Source organism: Mustela erminea, chromosome 18, assembly GCF_009829155.1.
Source record: "Mustela erminea isolate mMusErm1 chromosome 18, mMusErm1.Pri, whole genome shotgun sequence".
NCBI classification, from domain to species: domain Eukaryota; kingdom Metazoa; phylum Chordata; class Mammalia; order Carnivora; family Mustelidae; genus Mustela; species Mustela erminea.
The window spans coordinates 19,633,127-19,658,488 of NC_045631.1; the positions used below are offsets into that span (position 1 = coordinate 19,633,127).

The 25,362-nt window shown below is 53.1% G+C and overlaps 3 protein-coding genes, 1 long non-coding RNA gene and 3 other non-coding genes across 13 annotated transcripts; 3 read left to right on the forward strand and 4 right to left on the reverse strand.

Annotated features, from left to right (window-relative positions):
- The first annotated feature begins 345 nt into the window (after positions 1–345).
- On the forward strand, positions 346–4,115 carry TLCD1 (TLC domain containing 1). Of its 2 annotated transcripts, XM_032320999.1 has the most exons (5): positions 347–2,604; positions 2,928–3,010; positions 3,103–3,185; positions 3,591–3,745; positions 3,916–4,115. In XM_032320999.1, the coding sequence occupies exons 1-5, from the start codon at positions 2,411–2,413 to the stop codon at positions 4,031–4,033; spliced, it is 633 nt and encodes a 210-aa protein (XP_032176890.1). In that variant the 5' UTR covers positions 347–2,410; the 3' UTR covers positions 4,034–4,115. The 2 variants fall into 2 exon arrangements, with proteins under 2 accessions (XP_032176889.1, XP_032176890.1); XM_032320998.1 differs by having other exon boundaries at positions 346–2,604; positions 3,591–4,115.
- Positions 4,116–4,937: 822 nt separating this feature from the next.
- On the reverse strand, positions 4,938–5,002 carry LOC116578595. The gene has a single exon (XR_004280963.1). It is a non-coding gene; the product is annotated as a small nucleolar RNA SNORD42 (small nucleolar RNA).
- A 421-nt stretch (positions 5,003–5,423) lies between these two features.
- On the reverse strand, positions 5,424–9,046 carry LOC116577576. The gene is made up of 3 exons (XR_004280539.1): positions 9,032–9,046; positions 7,152–8,310; positions 5,424–5,497 (listed from the first exon to the last, which is right to left on the reverse strand). It is a non-coding gene; the product is annotated as an uncharacterized LOC116577576 (long non-coding RNA).
- Positions 5,584–5,655, reverse strand: LOC116578598. Its single transcript, XR_004280965.1, has one exon. It is a non-coding gene; the product is annotated as a small nucleolar RNA Z17 (small nucleolar RNA).
- LOC116578594 lies at positions 7,424–7,487 on the reverse strand. The gene has a single exon (XR_004280962.1). It is a non-coding gene; the product is annotated as a small nucleolar RNA SNORD42 (small nucleolar RNA).
- Positions 9,047–9,292: 246 nt separating the features above from the next.
- On the forward strand, positions 9,293–13,678 carry RAB34 (RAB34, member RAS oncogene family). 3 transcript variants are annotated; one of them, XM_032320996.1, is made up of 12 exons: positions 9,293–9,399; positions 10,079–10,291; positions 10,500–10,591; positions 11,882–11,947; positions 12,055–12,156; positions 12,264–12,328; positions 12,438–12,489; positions 12,680–12,761; positions 12,841–12,931; positions 13,064–13,171; positions 13,260–13,330; positions 13,430–13,678. In XM_032320996.1, exons 2-11 carry the CDS (start codon positions 10,238–10,240, stop codon positions 13,325–13,327), a joined length of 780 nt encoding a protein of 259 aa, XP_032176887.1. In that variant the 5' UTR covers positions 9,293–9,399; positions 10,079–10,237; the 3' UTR covers positions 13,328–13,330; positions 13,430–13,678. The 3 variants fall into 3 exon arrangements, with proteins under 3 accessions (XP_032176887.1, XP_032176886.1, XP_032176888.1); XM_032320995.1 differs by having other exon boundaries at positions 13,260–13,678; XM_032320997.1 differs by lacking the exon at positions 11,882–11,947 and having other exon boundaries at positions 13,260–13,678.
- A 4,157-nt stretch (positions 13,679–17,835) lies between these two features.
- Positions 17,836–25,010, forward strand: PROCA1 (protein interacting with cyclin A1). Of its 4 annotated transcripts, none has more exons than XM_032320992.1 (5): positions 17,839–18,337; positions 22,150–22,236; positions 23,305–23,440; positions 23,721–23,879; positions 23,971–25,010. In XM_032320992.1, exons 1-5 carry the CDS (start codon positions 18,250–18,252, stop codon positions 24,632–24,634), a joined length of 1,134 nt encoding a protein of 377 aa, XP_032176883.1. In that variant the 5' UTR covers positions 17,839–18,249; the 3' UTR covers positions 24,635–25,010. The 4 variants fall into 4 exon arrangements, with proteins under 4 accessions (XP_032176885.1, XP_032176883.1, XP_032176882.1 ...); XM_032320991.1 differs by lacking the exon at positions 17,839–18,337 and adding an exon at positions 18,423–18,981; XM_032320994.1 differs by lacking the exon at positions 22,150–22,236 and having other exon boundaries at positions 17,836–18,337.
- The last annotated feature ends 352 nt before the right edge of the window (positions 25,011–25,362 follow it).

Consider the following 25,362-nt stretch of genomic DNA (forward strand, 5'->3'; position numbering starts at 1 on the left):
TGAGTTTCGGCTTTGCATTTGTCTAGTGCCGTTTGCACGTCCTTGCAGCTCACTCCCACAGTTCCTTTTTCAGAATCCCAGAAATGGGGTTTTATGGCATTTCTTGGCGCGCTTGGCAGCTAGGACGGTACAAGCCATTCCCTACACACGTGTTCGCATCTGGCCCTCACAAAGCTTTAGACCCGAGGGCTGCTCTTCACAACCAGTGAGGATGGAAAGCGAGGACCAATCTCCCTAACCCACTTCTTTTTCTTTAAGATTGTATTTATTTGAGACAGGGAGAGCAGGAGCGGGCAGAGGAAGGCAGAGGTAGAGGGAAAAGCACATTTCCCGCTGAGCGGGGAGCCCCACGCGGGGCTCCATCACAGGACCCTGAGATCGTGTCCTGAGTGGAAGGCAGACGCTTAACCGAGTCACCCGGGCGCCCATCTCAGCCCACCTCTTTGCTCACTAGTGACACTATTTCAGGAGAGAGCGGATTCTCATTGGCACGCAAATGATAAACTACCAAAACTACGAAGAGCGTCAGCATTCTCGGTTTGTGGGGCAGGGATCAGGGTTAGTTTCGTGTTTGCCTAGGGAGGGACCGGGGAAACCCCGAGCCTTGCACACTGATACACCTAGGGAGAAGGAGACTCCAGGCTGTCCCAACAAGTGAGCATCGCCCGCGTCAGCACTCTCATCACACCCCTCCCTCCCCCGCAACTTTGCCGCCGGTAATCCGCCTTCGAGGCTCAACTGTAAGGAGAATCGCTTTGTGGGGAAGATGGGAGGGATGTAGACCACTATGTGAAAGCATCAGAGAGAGGAGGGAGAGCTGTTTGACCGGTGTGGGATCAAGGCTTCTGCCTAAACGTAAGGGGCTGGTTAGTATGATTGTCTAAGGTCTTGGCCGGAAGTGAGTATAATTCCTGTTGTCTCCCTGTGCCTCCTGCTCTGTTCGAGCTCCATAAAAGCTAAGGAGCAAGAGGATGGTGATTAGCTAAGAGTCAGCGTCCCTGTTTCTGAGTGAGTGAGGAATGTGAGGAAAGGAGTGTTTATGTTCTGTCCCGCCCCACCCCTCAAAAGAGACTCAAACCTGTCCACCTGGAAAGACCACGAGAGGGGCCCTACGAGGGGCCCTCGGTGTGGCTGGCTCAGGCTGCTGTTGGCTGATAAACAAAGCTGTCCTGGGAGCAAAGGGAAGTGCAGAGGGGAAAAGCCGCACAACCCGGGACACTCGTGCCCTCACCTAGAAACCAGTCGGGCTGTGGTTGACCCAGAGGCGTTAATATGTAACATTGGAGCCAGCAAGGGAGGCAGAGCAAACACCCAAACCTCTTGGTCCCTGGGTCTCCGGCGCCTAAGGCTTCTAGCTTTCCCTCCCGCTCGCAGAATCTCTTCCCAACCCCCCGTCCCTTCCTACTTACCACCCCCTCCCCCAGCACTCGTTTTCAGCCTTTCCTCTGTTTGCACCTCGCTTGCCTGGAGGCGGGAAGGGGATCCCGCGCCAAGGTAGGGATAGGCTGACACCTCGTGACCACGAGCTGCAACTGCTCCAGCCCACTGTCCTGAAGAATAAGGGTCACCCCGGCAGCCCGGTCTTCCTCGTGCCAGCCTCCACGGAGCCAGGAGAAGAGCCGGGATTGTCTAAGGGAGGACTGTGACAGCCGCTGGACCTCAGGAACCCAAGAGCGGGCTGGGAAGAAGGGTGATGGATTAGTCGACCCCTCCTAGACACTGAGTCGATGCGGGGCGCCACAGATGCTGATAAACATGTCCGTCTCTGGCCCAAAGAAGCTAAAGATCCGGTGAAAATAACAATATAGGCGGAGACCATTATCGAGGCTCGGCTCGGACCCCTCCCCAGGACCAGGGCTTAAAGGACGCGGGTGTGTGACGGGCCCCGCCCCGCTCTGCCCAGAAAGGAGTTGAGGGCGGAGAGAGAGTTCTCTCAGTACCCGCCGAGGCGGGGGAGCCGGTAGCCCCGGGAAAAGTGGGGACGCAGGTTAATGAGGCCAAGCAACCGAGGCGGGACTCTGTCGGCCGTCGGGAGGCGCCAGCGAGGGGTGCCGCGGCGTCGCCGCCCCCCAGGACAGCCCCTTTTTCGCCCGAAGTCCGCGGAAGCGAGGCGGGGCCCCGAGGCCCCCGGGAAATGGGGCTCTGGCCCTCGGTGCCGCGGCGGCGCCGGAGGGGCGGGGGCAGGCGGCCGGGGCGGGGCGGGGCGGGGGCGGGGCGGGGGCGGGGGAGGCTGGGGGCGGGGGCAGAGGCCGGCGGGGAGGGGACTGGAGGAGCTAGGGGCCTAGAGGGCTCCGCGAAAACTGTGCGAGGCTGGCGGCTGGCTTGCACTGGCCGGAGAGGAGCCCGGTTCGCGGAGCAGTCGGACGAGGCAGCGTAGGGGGCAGACAGACTGACTGCAGGGAGGGCCAGCATGCCCCCACTGCTGCACCCCGCCCTGCCGCTGCTCCTGGGCGCCACGCTGACCTTCCGGGCCCTCCGGCGCGCGCTCAGCCGCCTGCCCCTGCCGGAGCACGTGCGCGCCGACCCCCTGCGCACCTGGCGCTGGCACAACCTGCTGGTCTCCTTCGCCCACTCCATTGTGTCCGGGGTCTGGGCAGTGCTGTGGTGAGTGAAGGACTGGGGGAGTGAGGGTGGGTGGTTGGGGGATCCCACGTTACTCTCCGCATCACCCTCTGGCAGGCTCAGGCCGTGCAGTCTCACCTGATTCCCTCTTCAGAAAGCTCTCCAACTAGGAGCGGCAGAGGTCCCAGGGGAGGGGGAAAGCTCATCTGGGAACCGGGAGACACCTGGGTTTCAGCCAAGCCTCTCCACTTCCCACAAAGCCAATAGCGCGAGCCCGGATCCCTCGGGGACTGGGAGGGGTAATGGGGGAGTAGAGGGTCCTTGGGGATGCGGAGATGTTGAGAGCCTGCCTTCTTCCCTCCCAGTCTATGGCAGACCCCCGAGATGCTGGTGGAGATTGAGACGGCATGGTCGCTTTCTGGCTATCTGCTCGCTTGTTTCTCTGCAGGTAGGTCTTGCCCAGAAAATACTAAGTAGGGGTGGGGACAGGGAGCTTTTTGTTCAGTTCCTTTTATGACTTTTTTCCATATGACCCGCTAGGGTATTTCATCCACGACACGGTGGACATCGTGATTAGTCGTCAGACACGAGCTTCTTGGGAATACCTCGTTCATCACGTTATGGTAAATGAGAGGCAAGGGTTGGGGTGTAGGCCTGGTGCTTGCAACCTGGTCTCAGCCTTTTCTGAACCTGGGAGGTAAAGACCATCTTTCTTAACCTCATCTCCAACCAATGTCAGGACACTGAAGGCTGGCAGTATCCGTGCCCTTGAATTCACTTTTGAGGCCAGTAATCCATGGTCTTACCTATTACCACCTTTAACAAATTAGAAACCCTACTCAGAGCCAGAATCTGTGGGCAGGGATCAAGATTTAATCATGTTGAATCTACCATGGACTATAACCCAGGATGAAGTCAGTAAGAATGGATTTCCCAACCATTAATCTGGTAGCCTTGATATGCCCACCAACTTTCAGGAAAGCCATGGTATTTGGGTCCCCTAACACATTATCTCCCTTGCATTCTAGGCCCTGGGTGCCTTCTTTGCAGGCATCTTCTGGAACAGTTTTGTTGGTGGGGGTGTCCTAACATTGCTGGTGGAGGTCAGCAACATATTCCTCACCATCCGCATGATGATGAAGATCAACAATGCCCAGCACCTCCTCCTGTACCGGGTCAACAAGTATGTCAACTTGGTCATGTACTTTCTCTTCCGCCTGGCCCCTCAGGCCTACCTCACCCACTTCTTCCTGCGTTATTTGGGCCAGAGGACTCTGGGCACCTTTCTGCTGGGTAACCTGCTCATGCTGGACATCATGATCCTCATCTACTTTTCCCGCCTCCTCCGCTCAGACTTCTGCCCTGGACGTGTCCCCAGCCAGCAACACAAAGACAAGTTTTTGACAGAGTGAGAGGACTGCAACTTGTGGCAAGAAGAGCAAACACAGCCAAGAACAGCCTCACCATATAAGAGAATTAGCCCCAAGTCTGGGGCATCCTCTGAGGACAGGCTCTGCACCTACTATTGAAAATGCTAATGAAAGCACTCCTCTGAAGTCCTTGTCCTTTCTTGGGCAAGGGGTGAGGGAAGCAGACAGACCGGTTGGACATGGTAGTTGGGTGCAGGGACAGGTGCTGTAGAAGCCAGCCAGTCCACACTGCCCTGAAATGGATGCTAATGAGAATTCTTATACCGGTTTCCTACAAAGCCCCTTCCAGACAAAAGGAGAGATTCTTGTTTGCCATCATCACGGGGTTAAGACAACAAATTTTCATTGTCCAAAACCCAATCTGGGTCACAAATACCTGAGCTCCCACTGCCAGGATTAACAAGTGTGGTGAGGTACTAAGGCAGAGTGTTCCAACAGGGTAAGTAGACCAAAGTCTTGCCCTGTTAATTAAGTGTGTGTAACCCCAGTATGGCCTCCCCAAAGCCCAGCCAACAAATCAACAGACAAACATGTATCATGAAAAAACTGTATTTAGATTTAGCCAGCTGGACTCAGTTTAGATGATCCCAATCTGAAAAACAAAAGAGAAGCTTTGTTACTGGGAGTTGAAATGTGAAGATTAAGCTAGAATGTCACGGTTAAAAACCAAAATGAGGTGAGGGTAGGGCCCATTCAGGATAGGAGTACAGTGAGTTAAGCAGCCAAAGTCAGGTTTTGGTCACTAACAGACACCTCACTTGGACCCAGGTGATGGGTGAGTTGATAGCACAGGTAGCTTACTTTGTTGGCAACATCCAAAGCATCATAGTCAGGGGCCAGCCGAACATATGCCTTCTTCTCTCCATCAGGCCTAGGATAAAGGAAGTCTTAATTCCTCCCACCATCACTGCCCCTAAGCCCTCCCTTTCCCCCCTAGTCTTTCTAGCATATCAGTGGTTCCTTTGTTCATGTCATTCTTTCCCAAATGGTGACTTTTCCATCATTTGCACAGGCTAGGGATGCCACCAAACCACAAATGAACCCACTTCCCCTTTCTGGGGGAATATCACAGAACATCTTAAGACTAAGACTGACATAAATTGCATCTTACTCTAGGGCCTGCCTCTGTCTAGAAGTGTAGGGATCAAGAAAACACCAACACTATACATTAAGTCCTAGAGGCAGGAGAGCTAATGTGTCCTCAAAAGCCCATATTAGATACAAAAGACTAGAATTACAGCAGAAGATGCTCATTTCTTAAGGCTTGCAAGCTGTGAAACCTACTTCTGACTCCATGCACGTTTCCTGGCTCCTGAAATCCTACTCACCTGATTAAGGTGTTGACCTTGGCTACATCAATGTCATAGAGCTTCTTCACAGCCTGTTTGATCTGGTGCTTGTTGGCCTTGACATCCACAATGAACACAAGTGTGTTGTTGTCTTCTATTTTCTTCATGGCTGACTCAGTAGTCAGGGGGAACTTGATGATGGCATAGTGGTCAAGCCTTGGGAAGAAGCAAAATGGTGTCAGCTGGCCTGGGTCAAAGGGAAGGATAGGCCCTCTTTTAGAGCCCAACCCCAGAAGAACCCAGGTGCATCAGACCATGAAGTAGCAATCATTTCTGTCAGACTTTGGTCGCTAAACAGTGTCATCATCTGCACCCTGAAACTTAGGGACCTGGGGGCAGAAACTTGTGCACTTTCTTCCCCTTCAAAGACTTTAAAAAACTTTTTTGTTAGAGAGAACGCACACAAGAGCAAGGTGAGGGGCAGAGGGAGAAGCAGGGAGACTGATGTGGGGCTTGATCCTAGGTCTCTGGAGATCATGACCGGAGTTGAACCAACTGGGCAAAGGGTGCCCCCACTTGAAGGACTGTCATCCTTCACTCTAAGAATCATCTCTGAGTTCCAAACCCCCTTCATTCTTTGACTTCAACATTTTTTTAAGGTTTTTTTTTTAAATTTATTTATTTGACAGATAGAGATCACAAGTAGGCAGAGAGAGAGAAGGAGCCCGGCTCCCCACTGAGCAGAGAGCCTGACGTGGGGCTCGATCCCAGGACCCTGGGATCATGACCTGAGCCGAACGCAGAGGCTTTAACCCACTGAGCCATCTAGACGCCCCCTCCCAGGCAAGGGGCACCTGGGTGGCTCAGTGGATTAAACCTCTGCCTCTGGCTCAGGTCGTGGTCTCAGGGTCCTGGGATCTATCAAGCCCCGTGTCAGGCTCTCTGCTCAGCGGGGAGTCTGCTCCCCCCCGGCTGCCTGCCTGTCTGCCTACTTGTGATCTCTGTCAAATGAATGAATAAAATCTTTTAAAAAAAGAAAAGAAGGGGCGCCTAGGTGGCTCCGTGGGTTGGGCCTCTGCCTTCGGCTTGGGTCGTGATCTCGGGGTCCTGGGATCGAGCCCCGCCTCGGGCTCTCTCCTCGGCCGGGAGCCTGCCTCCCCCTCTCTTTCTGCCTGTCTTTCTGCCCACTTGTGATCTCTGTCAAATAAACAAAACTCTTAAAAAAAAAAAAAAAAGAAAGAAAAAGAAAAGAAAAGAAAAGTAAAGAAAGAAAAAAAAGCAGCACTGGGAGGTGAGTTATTACTACTGTTCCAATCTGTGGCCCCCTAAGCTCAGTTTTATCATTAGTAGTGTGGCACCAATACACTCAAGACCTTAAACCTTTCTGCCCATTTCCCCGTCTTTTGAGTGTAAAGACTTAAGAGTAAATGAGAAGACCTGTTGCAGGTCTTCTCTTTCCAATACAGATTTTTTAACAGTGTCCTTATCAACCTAGAATCACCCCACACTGTCACCCTCAAGGGTTATTCCCTACAGGAATAGGTGCAATGAACAACTAAACCTGTAACTCAAAAAAATAAAAAATCAAAGTCCCACTGTATACTCAAAGAAAGCAGAATTTAAAACGCTGACCATATATAAAGCAACAATTAACCTTAATAATCACTGAGCTGTTTTAAACTGTTCCCGTCAATACTGTAAAAACGTCTCATCTTGTTCTTAAATCAGGCATTAACAATCTCTTCACACTCCCCTTAGAGACACACACTACCTACTAACATGTATTCCCGAAGCTGTGCTGTAGGTTTGGTAAATTTCCAAATTACAAACAGCTACCCATCATCTTTCCAAGGGAAAGGGCAGTACTGACTTGTTTCTCCTGGGGGCGCTCTTTCGAGGGTATTTAGGTTGCCTTCGGAGACGCAGAGTCTTGGGTCGTCGGAACGTAGGTGATGTGCGGATCTTCTTTTTTTTGTGACTGTGGACGCCTTTCAGCACCGCTTTCTTGGCTTTCAAAGCCTTTGCTTTGGCTTCGGCTTTGGGAGGGGCAGGGGCTGAGAGAAAGAAGGAAAACGAGGGCACAGGATTCAGAAACCAGTCACTTCCGTACTCAAAAGCCCTAGCGGGCGCTCCAGGCCACACGTGCATCAGTGGTTCCTTTGAAGACATCACAAGTCTCAGGTTACAATTTTTCCATCATATGCACGATACTGGGGCGAACTTAAGAGTAATTCCAGAAATACGACGAAGAAAAAAGGGAACTAGCAATGATCGAAAGGTTGATATCTGACAAGATAGGTGTTAGTGGTTTTACCTACCTATATAGCTCTAACGCGGAAGAAAAAAAAAAAAAGAGGAAACTAAGTTGAGGACTTAATTCTTTACAGGTCTGGAGACGTGGAGCTCCGTCCTGTGGATGCGTGTTGTTCCCCAAAGCCAACAGTCCGGCAGCCCCGAGAGGTGGTGCCGGCCGGGCTTGCCTCCCCAACCTCCTTACAGAAGCTCAGCCCATGCGGCTGGGCCCACGCGCACCGCAGCGTGCCAGAATCCCAGAAGCGGCTCCGGAGCAGACACCGCAAGGCTTAGCTCAGCCATTGTCCTCCCGGTCCGTTCACTCTGAGGGGCTCTCACGCCAGCTACCCGCAGTCACCCCCCAGCTCCAGCACAAACCTTCCTTCTTAGCTTTCGGCGCCATCTTCGTAAAAGGGATTTCCAACGCTCGTTTCCAGGGGCTTATAGAGCAGAGTCTCACCGAAGACTCGCGATGCTTTTTACTTAAAGCTGATTGGATAATCTGTAGCGCGGCGCCCTCTGGGAATGGTAGTTAAATTTAATTTCCTCGGGAGAGTGATTAAGCATGCGCCACCTCTTCCCTCAAAACAGTGTAAAGCTTCTTGGGGGTTGTAGTTATTTTGTAGACACGTGTTTATTTGTTGCGGCTGTTGGATATGGATGGTGTAGCCATTGTCTGATCCTGAGCGCTTTCCCATCTTGAGGAAAGAGTACTGTAGGTCCAGGAGATAGTAACACTGAAAACAGGACGGTGTATAATTAGGTTGACTCGGGTAGGGTGAAGCAAAGTTCTAGAATGTTGGAGCAGAAATTGTGTGGGCCAGGGGCGCCTAGGTGGCTCAGTCAGTTAAGCGGCTGTTTTCCGGTCAGATCATAATCTCCGGGTCCTTGGAGAGAGCCCAGCATCCGGCTACCTCCTCAGCGGGAAGCCTGCTTTTCCCTCTCCTTCTGCCTCTCGCCCCGCTTGCGCGCGCGCGCTCTCTCTCTCTCAAAAAGAACTTTAAGAATCTGTCTGGCCCAAGTCCCTCTAACAAATTCTACTCTTCTTTACCTGTGACAGATTTCGTGTGTTTGACCGCACTTGAAACTACCAATATTCCAAACACCCGGGGTACAGATTTCTCTAGGGCTCCCTAGTTCTTGCGAATTTCATTCAGTCTACTCCCTTTAATTAGTCTTCCTTTCCCTGCTCCAGTCATATCTGCATCCTCAGATTCAGTTCCCGACACAGAACAAGTTTTAATAAAGCTTAGGGTTGCTTCTCTGCGGGTCTGTTTCTGTCCCACCTCCACCCTGCCCTGTTTTCCTCCTTCCCTCTTTAGAACCAGATCTCCCCTTTGACGGTGAGAATCATTGTATACTACACTCCTCCTCTACCCTGCAGAACTGCGAAATGGAAAAATTGTCCTTGATTCCAATGGGATCAGACAGAACACGGGTACCAATGCGGCGACCTACCCAAAGGGCGAAGTTTCATGTCCACTTAACCCTTCTTTAGACGAGGGAGGCAGGTTGGTCTTTGGCCTCCCACCCCTCAGTCTACACGGGAGACTTGAAGGAAAACACCCCAGAATTTGGACGTCTCTTTCTTCGGTGTGCATCCCATTCCGACCCTGGAATCCCTGTCTGCTTCCCCCCACCCCACCCCTATCCCGGGCAGAAAGGCGAGCGGGGGCAGACTCTTATGAGTCACGTCCTGGGCCTGGAGTTGAGGGAAGCGCCGCCTCTCCTTGGGCCCCTTCTCTCCTCCTTTCCCCTCCCCGCCGTTCTTGGCCCAGCCAGATACTGCGTAGCAATCACCGATTCTCCGTCACCAATTTGACCTGGTAAGGGTCCCCTTGGAGCCGGAGCCCGGCCCAGAGGCGCAGCGGAGAGCGACCTGGGGGACTTCGATCTGGGCGGGTTCCAGCCTGGTTGGAGGCGGTCCTGATGCCCTTGAGCGGTCTGGCAGGGTACCCAGAGCTGGGGCAGCGCGGTGGAGAGGAGAGGAGAGGAGAGGAGAGGAGGGGGAGGCTGGGACAGGCTGCAAGGCCGGGAGCTGCCGGGAGAGGGGCAGGGGGCGGCCCTTCTCCAGGAATTTCCGGGGATCATGTTACAGCGCTAGCGGAGGGAGAGCGGAGTGGGACGCTGGGTCCTGCGGCGGACTGGGCCCCGGCCCCCTCCTCCAGCAGTCCGCAGGCCTTGCAGCGCCATCCCTGCCCACACTGACCCCGTGCGGCGGGGCTGCTTCGCGCCCCCTGGCAGCTGTTATGGTAGGGCAGCCTCAACCCCGAGGTGTCGTCGGGTCATCGCGGCCCCGAGTCATTGTAGGAACCATCCGGCCCCGAGTTATTGTGGGGTCTACGCGGGCCCGGCCCCCCCCCGACGGGACTTCCCGCCCCCATTTGGCGGCGGCGGAGTCACCCCGCCCCCGAGTCGTCGTCGGGACGCCCCGGGCCCGGGTGATTGTGGGTTCGCCCCGGCCCCGGATGATCGTCTCATCCCCGTGGCCCGCCGTGGTCGTAGCGTCCCCGAGGCCGCGGGCTCCCGTAGGCTCCCCGTGGCCCAGAGTTATAGTCGGGACACCCCGGTCGCGGGTGATTGTCGGGTCTCCACGGGCCCGGGTCGCTGGGGCGGATCAGGTCCCCGCGCCTTCTCGGGGCTCCCCGCAAAGTCGCAGGCGAGATGAACATTCTGGCTCCGGTGCGGAGGGACCGCGTCCTGGCGGAGCTGCCCCAGGTAGGCGGCAGGGCCACGTCGGGCTTCTGGCTGCGATGGGGTGTGGGCGGGGAGGAGGCGGCACCAGTTCAGTTAGAGGCCTGGGCCCAGCCCTGCGGCCCAGCGAGGTCTGCTGCTTCTGGGTGGTCCCCTACCCCCGCCCAGGGCAGCTTGGCTGCGGGACATGGGCCAGGAGTGGGTGAGTCCCGTTCTCTTCTAACCCTCTCAGTGCCTGAGGAAGGAGGCCGCTTTGCACGTGCGCAAAGACTTCCACCCCCGCGTCATCTGCGCCTGCCAGGAGCACCGGACAGGCACCGTGGGGTGAGTTAGACATCCTTAACAAAGAAAGGAAGTCTCAGTCAAAGCTAGGGTACACAAGCACCCCCCCTCCTCCCGGGGGGGGGGCTCCATTTCAGCCTCTACCAGCTGTATGGTAATTCCCCCTTTTTTATACCAATGTGTTCTCCCTTTTCTTCCCAGCAAGGATGTGATGAATCCTATAAAATGGGGTGGGGTAGAGAGGTGGCTCTTCACTTCTTCACACAAAGAAGGTGTCCAACAGGAGAGGGTGGTTCCCAGGTCAGCTTCCCACATACCATACATTTGAGCCCCAGGACAGAGGGCTGTGCCTGTAGGGATGTGTCCCATTATGGGTAAAAGAAGGTAATCCTGATAAAATTTGTGGGCGGGTCAGTAATTGAGCATTTACTGTGTGCCAGGCAGTGTGTTGGTTACTATAATTATCTTTTATTAAATGAAGAACACCATCCGTTTTTTATTTTACCTATTTGTTTTACCTAACATAATCTGATTTCATGGGGTGCCTGGATGGTACAGTGGGTTAAGTGACAGCCTTTGGTTCAGGTTATGATCCCGGGGTCCTGGGATTGAGCCCCACATCGAACCCCTGCTCTCTCTCTCTTTCTCTGTGTCAAATAAATAAGTAAAATCTTTATTTGTTTATTTGATATATATAGACAGAGCACAGCGGGGGAGCTGCAGGCAGAAGGAGAGAGAAAAGCAGGCTCACCCCAAGCAGGGAGCCTGATGCCGTGCTGGATCCCAGGGCCCTGGTATCATGACCTGGGCCAAAGGCAGAGGCTTAACGACTGAGGCACCCAGACACCCCAATAAAATCTTTAAAAAGGGGGGGCACTTAAGAAAAAAGATGTATCCTGATTTCAGAGATGTTAAAATGTATGTGGGGGAATGAAGGGGAGGATATATAGGACATTTATCTCAGAATATAGGACATTAATCTCATTATAACCTTCACAACAACCCTATAGAATATATACTAAATCTCCACCTAACAAGTGTTGAAACTGAGGCTCGGGGAAGCTAAGTAACTTGTCCCAAGTCACACAGCTGGTCAATGGAAGAACTGGGATTCACATTCATGGCTTTCTGATGCTGAAGCACAAAACACTCTTCTGCAAGCGTATGTGTCCAGGCAAGCCGCCTGGGAGGCCTCCTGCCCATGGTAACCTCAGCCTTGGTGCAGCTACCTTTATGCACTTAGTAGGGAACATTGAGACACCCTAGGTTGGAAGAGTTAGTGCTCACTCCTCCTGCTGGAGGAGGACACAAAAGGGGTTTTGTGCCCTGCAGATTTAAGATCTCCAAAGTCATTGTGGTGGGGGACCTGTCAGTGGGGAAGACTTGTCTCATCAACAGGTAAGAAGGTGCTCTCGTTGATCTGGATTGGGCTGGGCTGGGCAGGGTTCGGCCAGACCTAGCCACATGGGCTGGGCTCAGGGCCAGAGCGTCCCATGCTCCCTCAGGTTCTGCAAAGACACTTTTGATAAGAATTACAAGGCCACCATTGGAGTGGACTTTGAGATGGAACGATTTGAGGTGTTGGGCATCCCCTTCAGTCTGCAGCTGTGAGTGCTACCTCTATACATTCCAGCCATTCTTTCCCTCAGCCCCTGAACCCCATCTCACGCCCCCTTCCCATATACCTGTGTTGTACCCCCCTCCTTCCTCCCAGCTGGGATACTGCTGGACAGGAGAGGTTCAAGTGCATTGCATCAACCTATTACCGAGGAGCTCAAGGTAAGGGTCTCGGAGAAGTGGGGCAGGTGGGGGGTCCTGGTGTCTAAGCTAGGGCTGAGTGGTTGGGGAAATGAGCTAGTAATGTCTGTTGTTTTTGCCACTTTTCCAGCCATCATCATTGTCTTCAACCTGAATGATGTGGCCTCCTTGGAACATACCAAGTATGTGGGGATGTGGAACTATACTGGGGGCCTCGGGAAGAGAGGGCACAGAAAAGAGGGGTGGTCAGGGGCATTAGTAGGGAAGGAGAAGAATGCATCAAGGACCAGAGAGAAGGTGGTGAGCCTGTGAGTGTCAGCAGGAGGAGCCTTTCCAGCTCACCCGTCCTTGGTTGTCTATCCTCTGTGGCAGACAGTGGCTAGCTGATGCCCTCAAGGAGAACGACCCGTCCAGTGTGCTGCTCTTCCTTGTGGGTTCCAAGAAGGACTTGAGTGTGAGTGTGTCCTGGGGAAGGGGCGGCTACCAACTCGGGGAGGGGACCCCCTTGCCATCTGACTCCGACCTTCACTTAGACTCCCGCTCAGTATGTGCTGATGGAGAAAGACGCACTCAAGGTGGCCCAAGAGATGAAGGCTGAGTACTGGGCGGTCTCATCTCTCACTGGTGAGTCAGAGGCTTTGGGTCTTCTGCTGTGGTGCTCCTGTCTACCTGGCCTCTCCCTCCTGTCCCTTGAGCCGTACCCAGGGACCCAAGCCCTGGAATGGCCTTTGAATGCCCATCTGCTCCATGTGTCAGGTGAAAATGTCCGGGAATTCTTCTTCCGTGTGGCAGCGCTGACCTTTGAGGCCAACGTGCTGGCTGAGCTAGAGAAATCAGGGGCCCGGCGCATTGGGGATGTTGTCCGTGAGTGCCTGCCTGCCTGGCTGGGAGGTGTCAGAGAGCGTGGGGGACCTCTGATCCCCGCTTCATATATTTCCCGCCCTTCTTGAAGGCATCCACAGTGATGACAGCAACCTCTACCTAACTGCCAGCAAGAAGAAACCAACGTGTTGCCCATGAGCGGTAAGGGGACTGTCCAGCACCTGCCCAGCCCTGGGGCACTGTGCCACCCTGACTCCCCTAGAGCTCAACCCTGGACATTTGCACTGATTGTTTTTCCAGACCAAAGAGCTGCCTCTTGATGGCAGTACCCATGGAGGGGTAACAGGGACCATGCTAGTTGCTCCCTGCCCTGGGCACCATGCCAAAGACTAGATGTCCTCCTCTTCCGGGGGCTCTCCAGGGTGCCCAGCAGTGGGGAGGTAATCCCTGCTGCTTTTGCTTAGCCTGCTGGATCCTTTGGAGTAGGAGGATGCTTAATGATCCCAGCCTCACACTGTGCCTTATGCATTAAAATCTCTGTTTTTAGCAGTTTGGGGACTGGAGTCCTTTGTTGGGGATGAGGGATGTGGAACGGGCAGGACTGGATGGCTATCCTGGGACTCAAGCTTCCTGCTGGATTCTGGCTGTCCCACTCGCAGTGGTTGGCTTTGAGAGCGCTTTTCTTTGGTTCCTCATCTCTGTGTCCCCCTACTTGGTGTTTATTCCTAAATTTCTACCACTGGATAATTGTTTTATTTCTTTCACTCCCTTCTCGCCTTCTCTTTAAAAAAATACTTCACCGAGGGGAACACAGTAAAAAGTGATTGAGTTTTGGATGCTCTTTGGGTTGACCAGAGGCCCAGGGCAGTGTGGGTTTGTCTCTTACTCAGAAGATGTGCTATGTAGGAATGCCTGGGTGGCTCAGTTGGTTCAGCGTCTGCCTTCAGCTCAGGTCGTGATTCCCAGGGTCCTGGGATCGAGTACCACTTCCGGCCACCTTAGTTGGTGGGAAGCCTGCTTCTCCCTCTGCCTGTTGCTCCCCCTGCTTGTGCTTGCTTGCTCTCTCACTCTCTCCCTCTGGCAAATAAATAAATAAAATCTTAAAAAGAAAAAGATGTGCTAATATCTAGCTAACATTATTAGTGATATAAGCATAAATTTATGAGTAGTGTCTTTTTATATTTTAAAACCTGATTAAAACAAACAAACAGCATAGGGGCACCTGGCCGGCTTACTTGGTAGAGCCTGTGACTGTTGATCTCAGGGTCGTGAGTTCAAACTCCACGTTCCATGTTAGGCCTAGAGCTTACTTAAAATAAGAAAGAAAAAAAAAAGGAGAGAGAAAAACAGCATACTTTGTTTCCTTTTCAAAAAAAAAAAGACATGCTCTGAGTCAGGAGGTCCTTCATCTGAGTTCTCACTGTCATCTTCAATCACTTCTCACTGTGTTCTCAGAGTATTTATTTATTTATTTATTTTTCTTTTTTCTCTTCTTTTTTTTTTTTAGGATTATTTACTCCATTTGAGAGAGAACGCAGAGCGAGTGAGAGAGAACGCGAGTTGGGGGGGGAGGATGGGCAGAGGGAAAGAGAGAAGCAGGTTCCTTGAGCAGGCTTCCTGCTGAGCAGGGAGCTGGAGGCCAGGCTTGATCCCAGGACCCAGGGATCATGACCTGAGCTGAAGGCTTAATCAACTGAACCACACAGGTGCCCCTATTTATTTATTTTTTTAAGATTTATCCATTTATTTATTTATTTTTTAAAGATTTTATTTATTTATCGGGGGGGGGGCAGAGCGAGCAGAGGTAGACAGAATGGCAGGCAGAGGCAGAGGGAGAAGCAGGCTCCCTGCTGAGCAAGGAGCCCGATGTGGGACTCGATCCCAGGATGCTGGGATCATGACCTGAGCCGAAGGCAGCTGCTTAACCAACTGAGCCACCCAGGTGTCCCTAAGATTTATCCATTTAATTTAGAGAGGGAGAGTGAGTACACACTAACAAGCAGTTAGAGGGACAGAGGGAGAACTAACAAGCAGTTAGAGGGACAGAGGGAGAGGGAGAAGCAGACTCCTCACTGAGCAGGGAGCCCAGCTGGGGCTCTATTCTGGAACCCTGAGATCATGACCTGAGCTAATATCAAGAGTCGGATGCTCAACCAACTGAGCCACCCAGGCACTCCAAAGAGAAGTATTTCTTAAAGGGAAGGCAGGAAGGGGATAAAAAAAAAAGAAAACAGTTATCCAATGGTAAAAATTTGTGAATAGGCACCAAGTAGAAGGATACAGTTGGGGCTAAGGAACCAAAGGAAAGAGCTCTCAGACTCCCGAGCAAATCACTTATCCTCTGTGCCTGTTTCCTCAGGCTAATAATACTGATGAGGAGGGTGCTGGGTGGCTCATTGGGTAGAGCCTCTGCCTTCGGCTCGGGTCATGATCCCAGGGTCCTGGGATCGAGCTCCACATCGGGTGCTCTGCTCGGCGGCGATCCTGCTTCCCTTCCTCTCTTTCTGCCTGCCTCTCTGCCTACTTGTGACCTCTGTCTGTGAAATAAATAAATAAAATCTTTAAAAAAAAATACTGATGAGGTTTCATGGATGAAATAAGGTAAAGCACCAACATACATGGCAAGAGCTTAAAAACCTCATCTACTATAACTAATTGGAGGGAAGAGTGGCGAGGAACCTGCTCTCTGTTGACATCTGACCCAGAGTCAGATGGGCTGGGAGTATCTCAGACATTTGGCCCAACAGTGGTGGGACACATGTAGCCTCAGTGTCATCCTGAGAGGCCATGGAGGGCCAAGATTAGAACACAGATCTGGGCTCCTAGTCAGCGAGTGCTCTGTCCATTCCATGCTTGGTACCATTCTCACCCAGCTACTCTGTCCTGAAAGGTTTGGCTTTTCTGCATACTCCTCCCCACTGGGTTCTCCCTTCTTCAGCTCTCTTCCTCGAGCTGTCAAGAGCTAAGGTGGAAAGGGGAGTCTGGCTAGTGACCCTATCTGCTCAGATTCCTGGGTTTGGAGGAAGGTGAAGGCTGGGATCACGCAGATAGAGCGGCAGCAGCAGGAGAGACCCTGGATGACTGGAGAAAACAGTTTAAACACCATCCTCTCCCCTTTTTCCATCTGTTGAGGCATATCCTAGCTTAAGAGCCTGGTGCCAAGAGAATTGGAGCGGAATAAGGTGTGGAGTGTGGGTGGTACGGCTCTAACACTTTCACACTCTCTGGGATTGTTTTTTCCATATCTCTTCCCTCACAGGACTGTGCGCTTCACTCCTCCTCTTGTACAGAGCCTGTAACTCAGAGTGTGTGTGTGTGTGTGTGTGCGCGCGCGCATGCACGTGCGCAGAGCTGTTGTGGAATGTTTGTGCTGCAGGGGTGGTGGTTGGGGTGGGGATCAGGGGTATGGTTCGGTTTTCTGGGTGATACCTGTGAGGAGCATGTGCCTGTGTGCATATTGCATCAGTCCATGTGTGAGGAGTAGATTTTTTATGTAGGCAACGGGTGTGATCGATGCCTGTGCCATGTATATGCTGTATCTAAGGGTGTCAGGGGTGTGTGTAGTAGGTTACTATGAATGCAGCCGGCCCTGCTTCCCCTCACAGCAAGCCTATGGAGACACATGCGGTTGCCAAAGTGAAGTAAGATTAAAGCACTACCATACATAGGAAGAGCTCAAAAACCTTATTACTTTTTTTTTTAAAGATTTTATTTATTTATTTGACAGAAATCACAAGTAGATGGAGAGGCAAGCAGAGAGAGAGAGAGGGAAGCAGGCTCCCTGCTGAGCAGAGAGCCCCATGCGGGACTCGATCCCAGGACCCTGAGATCATGACCTGAGCTGAAGGCAGCAGCTTAACCCACTGAGCCACCCAGGCACCCCCTTATTACTTTTTTAGAAGATTTTACTTAGGGGCGCCTGGGTGGCTCCGTCCTGCGATCGAGCCCCTTATGGGGCTCTCTGTTCAGCAGGGAGCCTGCTTCCCTCTCTATCTCTGCCTGCCTCTCTGCCTACTTATGATTTCTCTGTCAAATAAATAAAATCTTAAAAAAAAAAAAAAAGCTTTTACTTATTTGAGAGAGGGAATACAAGCAGGGGGAATGGGAGAGGGAGAAGGGGGCTTCCGGTAGTGCAGGAAGCCGGAAGGCGGGGCTCCATCCCTGGGATCATGACCTGGGATCATGACCCGAGCCGAAGGCAGATGCTTAACGACTGAGCCACCAAGGCGCCCCTCGAAATACTTAATTATTTTAATAACTGTTTGGGGTAAGAATAACCTGAGATCTTGGCTCTATGTTGACATCTTTATTGGGCAGTGTTGTCTCCGGGAACTGTTGCGGGGGGGCGCGGGTGCAGGAGGGAACGCGGTGGGGAGGGGGCCCTGAGGATGGGCGCCACGAGGGTTTGGGAGCCGACAGCAAGTCCTCATCTTTAGAACTGGGCCTTGTGCTCCTGTGGAGGAGCGTGAGGGAAGAAAGAGAAAACGCAAAAGAAAAAAAGAAGAAGAAGAAGAAAAAAAAAAAAAGAACGAACGCGAGCGAGCCGAAAACAGCCTTACTCCAGAGCGAGAAGGAGCCAGGAGAAGGCGGGTTGGCTGCGGGGAGGCGGGCGGGGCTCCAGGGCCGCGCGCGGCTGGATTCCGACCGCTTGGGAGGGGCTGGATTGCGGCGGAAGCTTGAGGTTGAGAGAATGCCTGGGGCGGGGCTAAGAACGGGGGTGGGGGGGTGGGGCGGGGCTAAGGTCTGGGGGTAGGACTAAGAGCTGGGAGTAGATCTGGAGAGGAACTAGGGATGGGATTGAGGGCTGGGCCTGAGCGGCCGAGCTAAGGTTTAGGCCTGAGAGAAAGAGGTGGTACGAAGGCTAAAAGGTGGGACAAAGAGGGTCTTGGAAGGAGCTGCAAGGCCCCGGATGAAGAGCGCGGCTGAAGCTTAGATTTGGGCTAAGACAACACAGAGCCAGGGGAGGGTAGAGGGGGGGATTGGGCAAGCATGAGGCGGAGTTAAGGCTGGATTGGGGCGAACCTGAGATTGGGGTTTACGGCTGGCTCGACCAAGCTGAGGTTCAGGATTGGACTTCTGCGAGGAAGAGTCTTATAGAGACGAGAACTGGGCTGAGAGCGATGTGGGTCAGGACGACACTGAGGATTGAAAGGTGGACTAAGGAAAAGACTGAGGACAATGCCAGCATCTGGGATGAGAGCAGCACTGGTAAAGAGGGGCGGGGCAGGAGTTTGGGGGTGGGTTTCAGCCTGGGGGCGTGGCACCAAGGAGGGTTTAGAACTGGGAAGAGCTGGCGAAGGAGGCGGGGCCAGGGGCTGGGCTGGGGCGGAGTTAGGGCCTGGGGGCGGGCTCACGCCGAGCCGTGGACCAATGATTGAGGACTGGGGTCCTGAGGCCCTGGAGAGTCCGGCAGGAGCCAGAGCTACCAACCCAACCCCTAGTTTGTAGGGATGGAAGGCGTTGCGGTGCTGCCTCCGGAGGCCCGGATGCCGCCTAAGAAATGCGGATCCTGGCTGGAGCACCTGCTCCAGCACCCACCCAGTCGCCAGGCTGGGATGAGGGGTTCCATTTAGTCTGAGGGGAGGAAGGAGTCTGGAGGTTCCTCGCGTGACATCACAATCACCACCAGATGTGGGCGGGGCCAGAGGGGCATTTCCCCGGAGATGCGTGCACACAGCACTGTCTAGCTCCCTCCTTCTTCCTGCTTCCCCTCCTTTCTCCCTTTCCCCTCCCTTCCTCCCCCATTCAGTGCTTGGGTGTCCGACCTGGAACCCTGACACCTGCGCCACAAGGGCGGGGGGAGCTCCTCGGCCTTCAGGACTGGGAGGATTCTGTATCAATGAGCCTTACCTGTGAGTTTTGAGTTAGGCCCCCGCGCCTGGTTGAATGCCCCTCCCAAGAAAAAGACCACAAGCTACCCTCTTCCTTTCAAGCTATCACTCTCCTCATTTCATTATGAAGTTCGCTCTGTGCCTGCCACAGTTACTTCTGCTGACGGAGCGCTGGACTGCTGCTCCAGTAGGAGCTCTCCTGTCTGTGAAACTAGAGAGCAGGTTGCCTTCCTCGTATCTGAGGAGAGTTACTAAACCCCACCCCTTGGCAAACAGAGTTATGACTGTTAGGGCTTCTTGGTGGACTCTGTCTACAAGCCGCCTTCACCATGACTCTGGAGAAAGCAAGAACATTGGAGTCAGATAAAGCAGAGTTTGAATCCTCACCCTTGGGCTTCAGGCTGGATCTGGGAGGTGGTGAAGTCAGGACTGAGTCAAACCAGAGGATGAAGAATTGGCTGTGTCGGAGCTGAAAAGCAGGTGCCGTAGGGAAGTGACAGCTAGCAGGGTGGGCTTTGGATAGGAACCCCATGTAGACAGGGCTGAAGGAGCCCAGGTCATACAAGGCCAAGAAGATTAGGTTAACTCCTACCCCTACCATCTATTAACTTGTGTCTTTAGACAGGTTTTTTATCCTGAGTCTCTGAGTCCACATTGATAGAATGGATTGTGGTGAGGATTTTGAATCAAAGGCATATTTTAAAAGCCCAGTACAGTGCCTAATGTTGGGGAGATGCTCATCCTGGGTCGATTCTCTTTCTCTAGAAAAATCCCCAGCTTTGAACCCTGGGCAGAATTTCCAATGCTGTAGTTTCTTTGTGGTTCCAATAGGGGATTAATTTTATTCTACTCATGTAGTCATTCAGTCCACCAACATTTGCTGGGCACTTTTCATGTCCCAGGACTTGCAGATACAGAGGCAGATCAAATATGGGTCTTGTCTCATGCTGCCATAGAGTAAGTACATGAAATGCCATGGCAGGGTAAAGGGGCACAAGACATGTGTGACCAATTCTACTTGGGTGAATAGCATTGTCCTTTCCAAATGAACAGGTATTTCTGGGGAGGGAGAGGCAGGAGAGAAGGAATGTAGAAGGGAGTGGTGGGAGGAAGGATGAATGGGTGGGAGAAACTTATAACTGAGGAAGGAACCAGGACCTGGGTCCTGGGGGGGGGGGTCAGTTATGTCATGATAAGGAGTTTCACTTCATCCTGAAGGCAATGGATGGCTATTGAACAGGAGGAACATGGTGTTTGAGTTGGTATTCTAGAAAATTCAGTTTGACTGCACTGTGAAGACTGAATGGGAGTAGTGAAACAGAAGGCAAGGAGGCCAGCCAGGAGGCTCCTGCAGCGGTCTTAGGGATAATGGAAGTCTGAACCAAGATAGAGGCAGATGTGGGGGACACGTAGGCATGGCAAGACTTGGTCATCAAGTTGATGTAGAGGTAAAAGAAAGAACAATCCCTAGATTTCTAGATGGGGTGTCTGTTCCTCTCTGAAATGGAAGAGATAAGAGGAGACAGTTTATTGGGGGTAAGGAGAAGATGAAAGGCTTGTATGGGACATACTGGTCTAAGATGTATTGGGGAAGTCCAAGAGGATATTAACTACGTGCTCAGGAAAGCTGTCTGGATTGGAGACCCTGATTTATGTCTTTTTTTTTTTTTTTTGGTGGATGTTGAAACCATGTAAGTAGATGACATTATCCAAGAGAAGGCTGTAGAGTCTTTGAGAAGGAGGCCAAACACAGAATCCTGGTCTTCTCCAATTTTAGGGGGACAGCAGAGGAAAAGGAAACTGCAAAGAAGTCAGGAAAGAATGAAACAGCTAGTCAGAGAAGGAAGGCAGGTGAGAGGAGAGAGGTCTGTCATGGGAGTCAGCAGAACAGTTTGCAGGAGAAAAGAGATTGAATGGCCAAGAGTGCTGGGTGACATGAGACAAAAAGAAGGCCACTGGGTTAAATTATTAGGAGATTGTTGGCGGGGGAGCGCCTGGCTGGCTCAGTTGGTAGAGCATGGGATTCAGTCTTGGGCTTGTGAGTTTGAGCCCCACTTTGGACATAGAGATTACTTAAAAAAAAATAATTAAAGTCTTAAAAAAAAAAAAATAAAAAGGAAATCGCTGCCTGGGCTCTTTTGAAAGAAGGGTCCAGTAGCTGCCATGTTGTACGTGGCTGACATGGAAGAGAGGTGGACTCTGAGCTCACTGAAGATAGGGACTGGGCCTCCCTCACAGGTGCCTCCTGAAGCTAGTATGTCTGTTAGAGGAAGGAGTGAATGATACGGATTGAAAAGGATATGCAGTGTTAGAGGGAGGAACGGGGTTTGTAGAGTGTTTTGTTTAGAGGGAGAAACAGGGTTTATAGAGTGTTTTGTTTAAAGATATTCATTGCCTGTAGAAGAAAAACCACAACAGTGAAGAGGGAGGGGGTAAACATTTCTGGCTGGGACCTAGAATCCAGGAGCTTTGGGCAGGAGGACAGCGGAGGGATACTTCCCCAAATTGGAGGAGAGAGCATGTGGGTGGGAGGGGCCTGGGGTAATGCTGGTGCGATGAGCTCAGAGGAACAGCACCAGGGTGGGAAGCTCCAGAAGGTGCTAGAATTTTCATTTATTCATTCCTTCCATACATTTTGAGTACTTTACTAAGCTGTGGAAAATAGAAGGAGATGACCAGGACCTGGCAATCAGCTCAAGGGACAGGACTCAGCTCTGATGCCCCAAAGGGGAAAGCTCATTGCAGGAAGGCAATCCTGTGGTCGTTGATGGTGGTGGGGTCTCAACCCAGGGAGGGACTGTCTGACCAGTCTCCTTACACCCTGGGAATTCCTGGAATTGTCCCTCCTTACCTCGGCTCTGGCTCATTCCTGTTCATTACTCGGGACTCCACTCCTGCCATGCTTCTTCCAGGAAGTCTCTCTCAAGAGCCCCGCAACACTGGCGCTCTTGTTCTCTGCTTCCACAGGCCTTCTTCCCACCACCTCCCTTCCCATCAGGGTCTGTGTCATGCAGCTGCCTTGAACTGTTCACCGTCTGTGTCCCTCTCCTCACCTTGAGAACAGGCACTGTTGGGTTTTTTTGAAATTTCCACATCCCCCCGGGGGCAGGTGGAGCTTGTCAGGGAATGGCTGAGGCATGAAGGGCGTGGGGAGGGGGCTGCAGCTGCTGCCACTCTGTGCTCTCTCAGATGTAAACAGGTTACCGGGCTGGGAGAGAGGACATCTGCTGGCTGGTGTGCCTTCTAGCACTGATGCATCTACCTTCTCCTCTGAAGGTGGGTCCAGGGAATCTCTGGGCCCCGGGGTTCCCCATCCATCTCACTTGAGAGAACAGACGCCGGTGGCAGGCAGGAGGGAGAGAAGTGTTTGGTCCTGAACGAGTTCCCCCCACACACCCCCTACTCCTGCCAGGCTGGGAGGGCCCATACCCCATTCCCCAAGTCCACAATTACTCCTGTCTTCAGCCGTGCATCTTATGGGGCATGGATTTCTTTGACATATATGAACTGAGTCCTCTCGACAATCCTGCAAAATACATATTACTGCCATCCCCATTTTACGGATAAGGAAACGAAGTCTCAGAGAAGTCACGTGCTCTGGGATGCCCAGCTAGTGACAGAGCCGAGACTTGGACTCAGGCCTGTCTGATATGCCACTCTGCTGCCCCTTGCTCCCAGTTCAGCAGTGCTGAAGAAGGTAGAGGTGTTGGTGACCTGAGGTCCAGCCTCACGTGCCTTATTCCCGGGGTAGAAAGGGGTCATGGGAGAAGCAAAAAAGAAAGCCTCCAAGTGGGTCAGGGGTATGTGTGGGACCTGGGGCCCTCACAGCCTGGGGGAGAGAAGGAAAGGGAGGAGGAAAATGAGACAAAGCTCATACCAAGCTGCTGTCCCCTCATCTCTCAAGTACTTTTAAGGCCACTTGGACTGACACACCCCCAGCCTGGGTTACCTCCCTAGGGGTGGCCAGTGAGAGGTCCTGTCCCAGTTCCACCTTCACAGAGGCTAGATAAAGGCTCAGTCCTCCTGGCCTGTCTGGGGGGAGGGGAGTAAGCTAGCCATAGCACCCCGTACCAGGCGGGAACTCATCAGGGCCAGCTCACATCTTCCTGCACGCGTGGGAGGAGCTGGAGTTCAAGGGGGGACCTGCAAGAAGGTGCCTTGTTGTCTCTGTCCTGGTACATGAGACCTTGGGCACGTGGAGTCACTTCATAGGCTCACCTTTTAGCTAGCGGCTTGAGGGAGAGCCATTGGTGGACTGGAGCCTTTGGCAGGGTCCGAGGGGAGGCAGTGGGGGTGTGCTGCTGTCACCACCCCTGTGTGACCCAGACCCCACCACCCCCTCAGGTGAATTCAAAGACCTGGACAGGTGCTGCTGGAAACACAAACAGTGCACTGGGCATGTCATCCACCCCTTCCCCTCGGACTATGGCCACCACAACCTGCACCTGCACTCCATCAGCCACTGCGACTGCGAGTCTAGGTAAGGGTCCTCCTCCTTGGGAGACCCCCAGCCCAGGGGAGACTCCTGGGTGCAGCTAGGCCCACCATTGCCCTGTGGTTTGCCCCTCAGCTTTGACCCAGCACCGGCTAGCCTCACCGCAGCTTTGTAAACCTGGCTCCGCTCTGGAGCCACAGGGAGGAGGTCTTTCGGCAGTCTGGGCTGAGCCGGGAAGAAGCCAGCTGTCCCTCAGGCTTCTGGCTCTGGGTCCCCGGGGGAGTCACAGAGGCATGGGAGCCAGGCTGAGTCCTCTGTGTGGCAGGCTGAAGGACTGCTCAGAGAAGACAAATAGCGACAACTCCCGAGATGTGGGCCCAACCTGCTCCCGAGATGAGGGTCCAACATGTTTCAACATCATCCAGTCCCCTTGCTTTGAGCTCATCCCAGAGGAGGAGTGTGTGGAGCGGTTCTGGTATGGCTGGTGAGTGCCGGCAGGCTGACGGGCGGCACGAAGGGGCATGGGCCCCCCACTCTCTGTCAATCTTCTCTCCTCCTGTCCCCTTCCCTCCCAGGTGCAAAAGCTATAGGCCTGTCTCTGTGGCAGTGATCCACCATCCCATCCACCATGACTATGTGGCAGATGACTTGAATGAAGAGGAGGAGGAGGAGGAGGAGGAAGAAAGCAAGCCTCCCATTCCCACCCAGGTGGGGCCTGCCACCACCGCCCCCGCTGACACAGGCCTGGGCACTGTCACAACTACCCCGGACTCGGCAGCTCCCATCACTATCTGGCGCTCCGAGAGCCCCACAGGGAAGTCCCAGGGCAACAAGGTGATCAAGAAGGTAAAGAAGAAAAAAGAAAAGGAGAAAGACAAGGAAGAGGAGCTGGATGAGAAGCCAAAGCCGAAGAAAAAAGTCAAGAAGGGCAAGTTGATGAAGAAGAAAAGCCCGGTTAAATCGGAATCTTCACCTCCGGACTTGAACCGATCAATAAGCCCCAGAGAGCTGACCAGGATGTCAGAGTCCAGCCCAGACAGCCGGGAAGACCTGGAGAGTGAGGACAGTTACAATGACCCCCGGCGGGAGGAGCCCTCCAGTGACGATATCGTGGAGTCTTCCTCACCCAGGAAGAGAGAAAAGAACACGGTCCAGACTAAGAAAGCTGGGGCGAAGACCTCACCAGTCAAGAAGGTCAAGAGGAAATCTCCCCCAGGATCCAACCCCAATCTCAGTTGAGGCCAGGGCGTCCAGTGTGAAGAATAAATGCGATCAAGCCTGTAGCTGATCCCCTGCGGCTGTTCTCTCTCCCTCCAACCCATCCCCGGTCGGGGCAAGGAGGGGGGCTCTGCGCGTAGCTGGAGCTAAGGGGGGGCTGCAGGGGTATTTGAAGGGTAATGTGTCTTTCAGGAGGGAATCCGTGGGAACGTAGGTGGGAGGCCATGCAGCCTGTTTATCTGTAACATTGTAGGCTCGGGGCAGGAGAGGAGCACATCAGGGTGGGGTGGGAAGAAGGCTGCCCATCTCCTGGGAGATCGGTCTGTGTGAAATCTGCTCGGCGGACAGGCAGTGCTATCTGCAGCGATACCCCTAATAAACTGAACCTTTTAATCCACTCTGTGCCACTGTGCCTGGCCTTTCCCTCCTCTAAGTGGCCCTTAGGAAGACACGTGCTGGTGGCACCAAAGGGAACATCATCTTCCAGGCTGGTGTGTCCCTGCTCCTGCTAGGCCCTTCCAGACCTTTGTGCTGAAGGGTATGGAACTGAGTTCCTGGCAGAAGACCAGCCTTTCCCTCCCAGCTCTTGCCAACAGCCAAAGAGATCTTGAACGATGGGATAAAGTCGAGATGGGAGACTCATTAAGTTTGGGCAGTAATGACCTTTTCTGAGTTCTCTGCTGAGCCCCAAGCAGAGGAAAAGGAGGGGGTAAAGGCTCACTTTCTCAGCACCAACTTGCAAAGCTGTG

What these genes read in the sequence shown, in the direction of transcription:
- TLCD1 (XM_032320998.1), top strand. Translation starts at nt 2,411, where the DNA reads ATGCCCCCACTGCTGCACCCCGCCCTGCCGCTGCTCCTGGGCGCCACG. An exon ending in GGGGTCTGGGCAGTGCTGTG is followed by an intron (nt 2,605 to 2,927) that starts GTGAGTGAAGGA and finishes CTTCCCTCCCAG; the next exon opens with TCTATGGCAGACCCCCGAGA. An exon ending in ACCTCGTTCATCACGTTATG is followed by an intron (nt 3,186 to 3,590) that starts GTAAATGAGAGG and finishes CTTGCATTCTAG; the next exon opens with GCCCTGGGTGCCTTCTTTGC.
- RAB34 (XM_032320995.1), top strand. Translation starts at nt 10,238, where the DNA reads ATGAACATTCTGGCTCCGGTGCGGAGGGACCGCGTCCTGGCGGAGCTG. An exon ending in CACCGGACAGGCACCGTGGG is followed by an intron (nt 10,592 to 11,881) that starts GTGAGTTAGACA and finishes TGTGCCCTGCAG; the next exon opens with ATTTAAGATCTCCAAAGTCA. An exon ending in CTATTACCGAGGAGCTCAAG is followed by an intron (nt 12,329 to 12,437) that starts GTAAGGGTCTCG and finishes CCACTTTTCCAG; the next exon opens with CCATCATCATTGTCTTCAAC.
- PROCA1 (XM_032320991.1), top strand. Translation starts at nt 18,759, where the DNA reads ATGTGGGCGGGGCCAGAGGGGCATTTCCCCGGAGATGCGTGCACACAG. An exon ending in ATCTACCTTCTCCTCTGAAG is followed by an intron (nt 22,237 to 23,304) that starts GTGGGTCCAGGG and finishes CCACCCCCTCAG; the next exon opens with GTGAATTCAAAGACCTGGAC. An exon ending in CACTGCGACTGCGAGTCTAG is followed by an intron (nt 23,441 to 23,720) that starts GTAAGGGTCCTC and finishes TCTGTGTGGCAG; the next exon opens with GCTGAAGGACTGCTCAGAGA.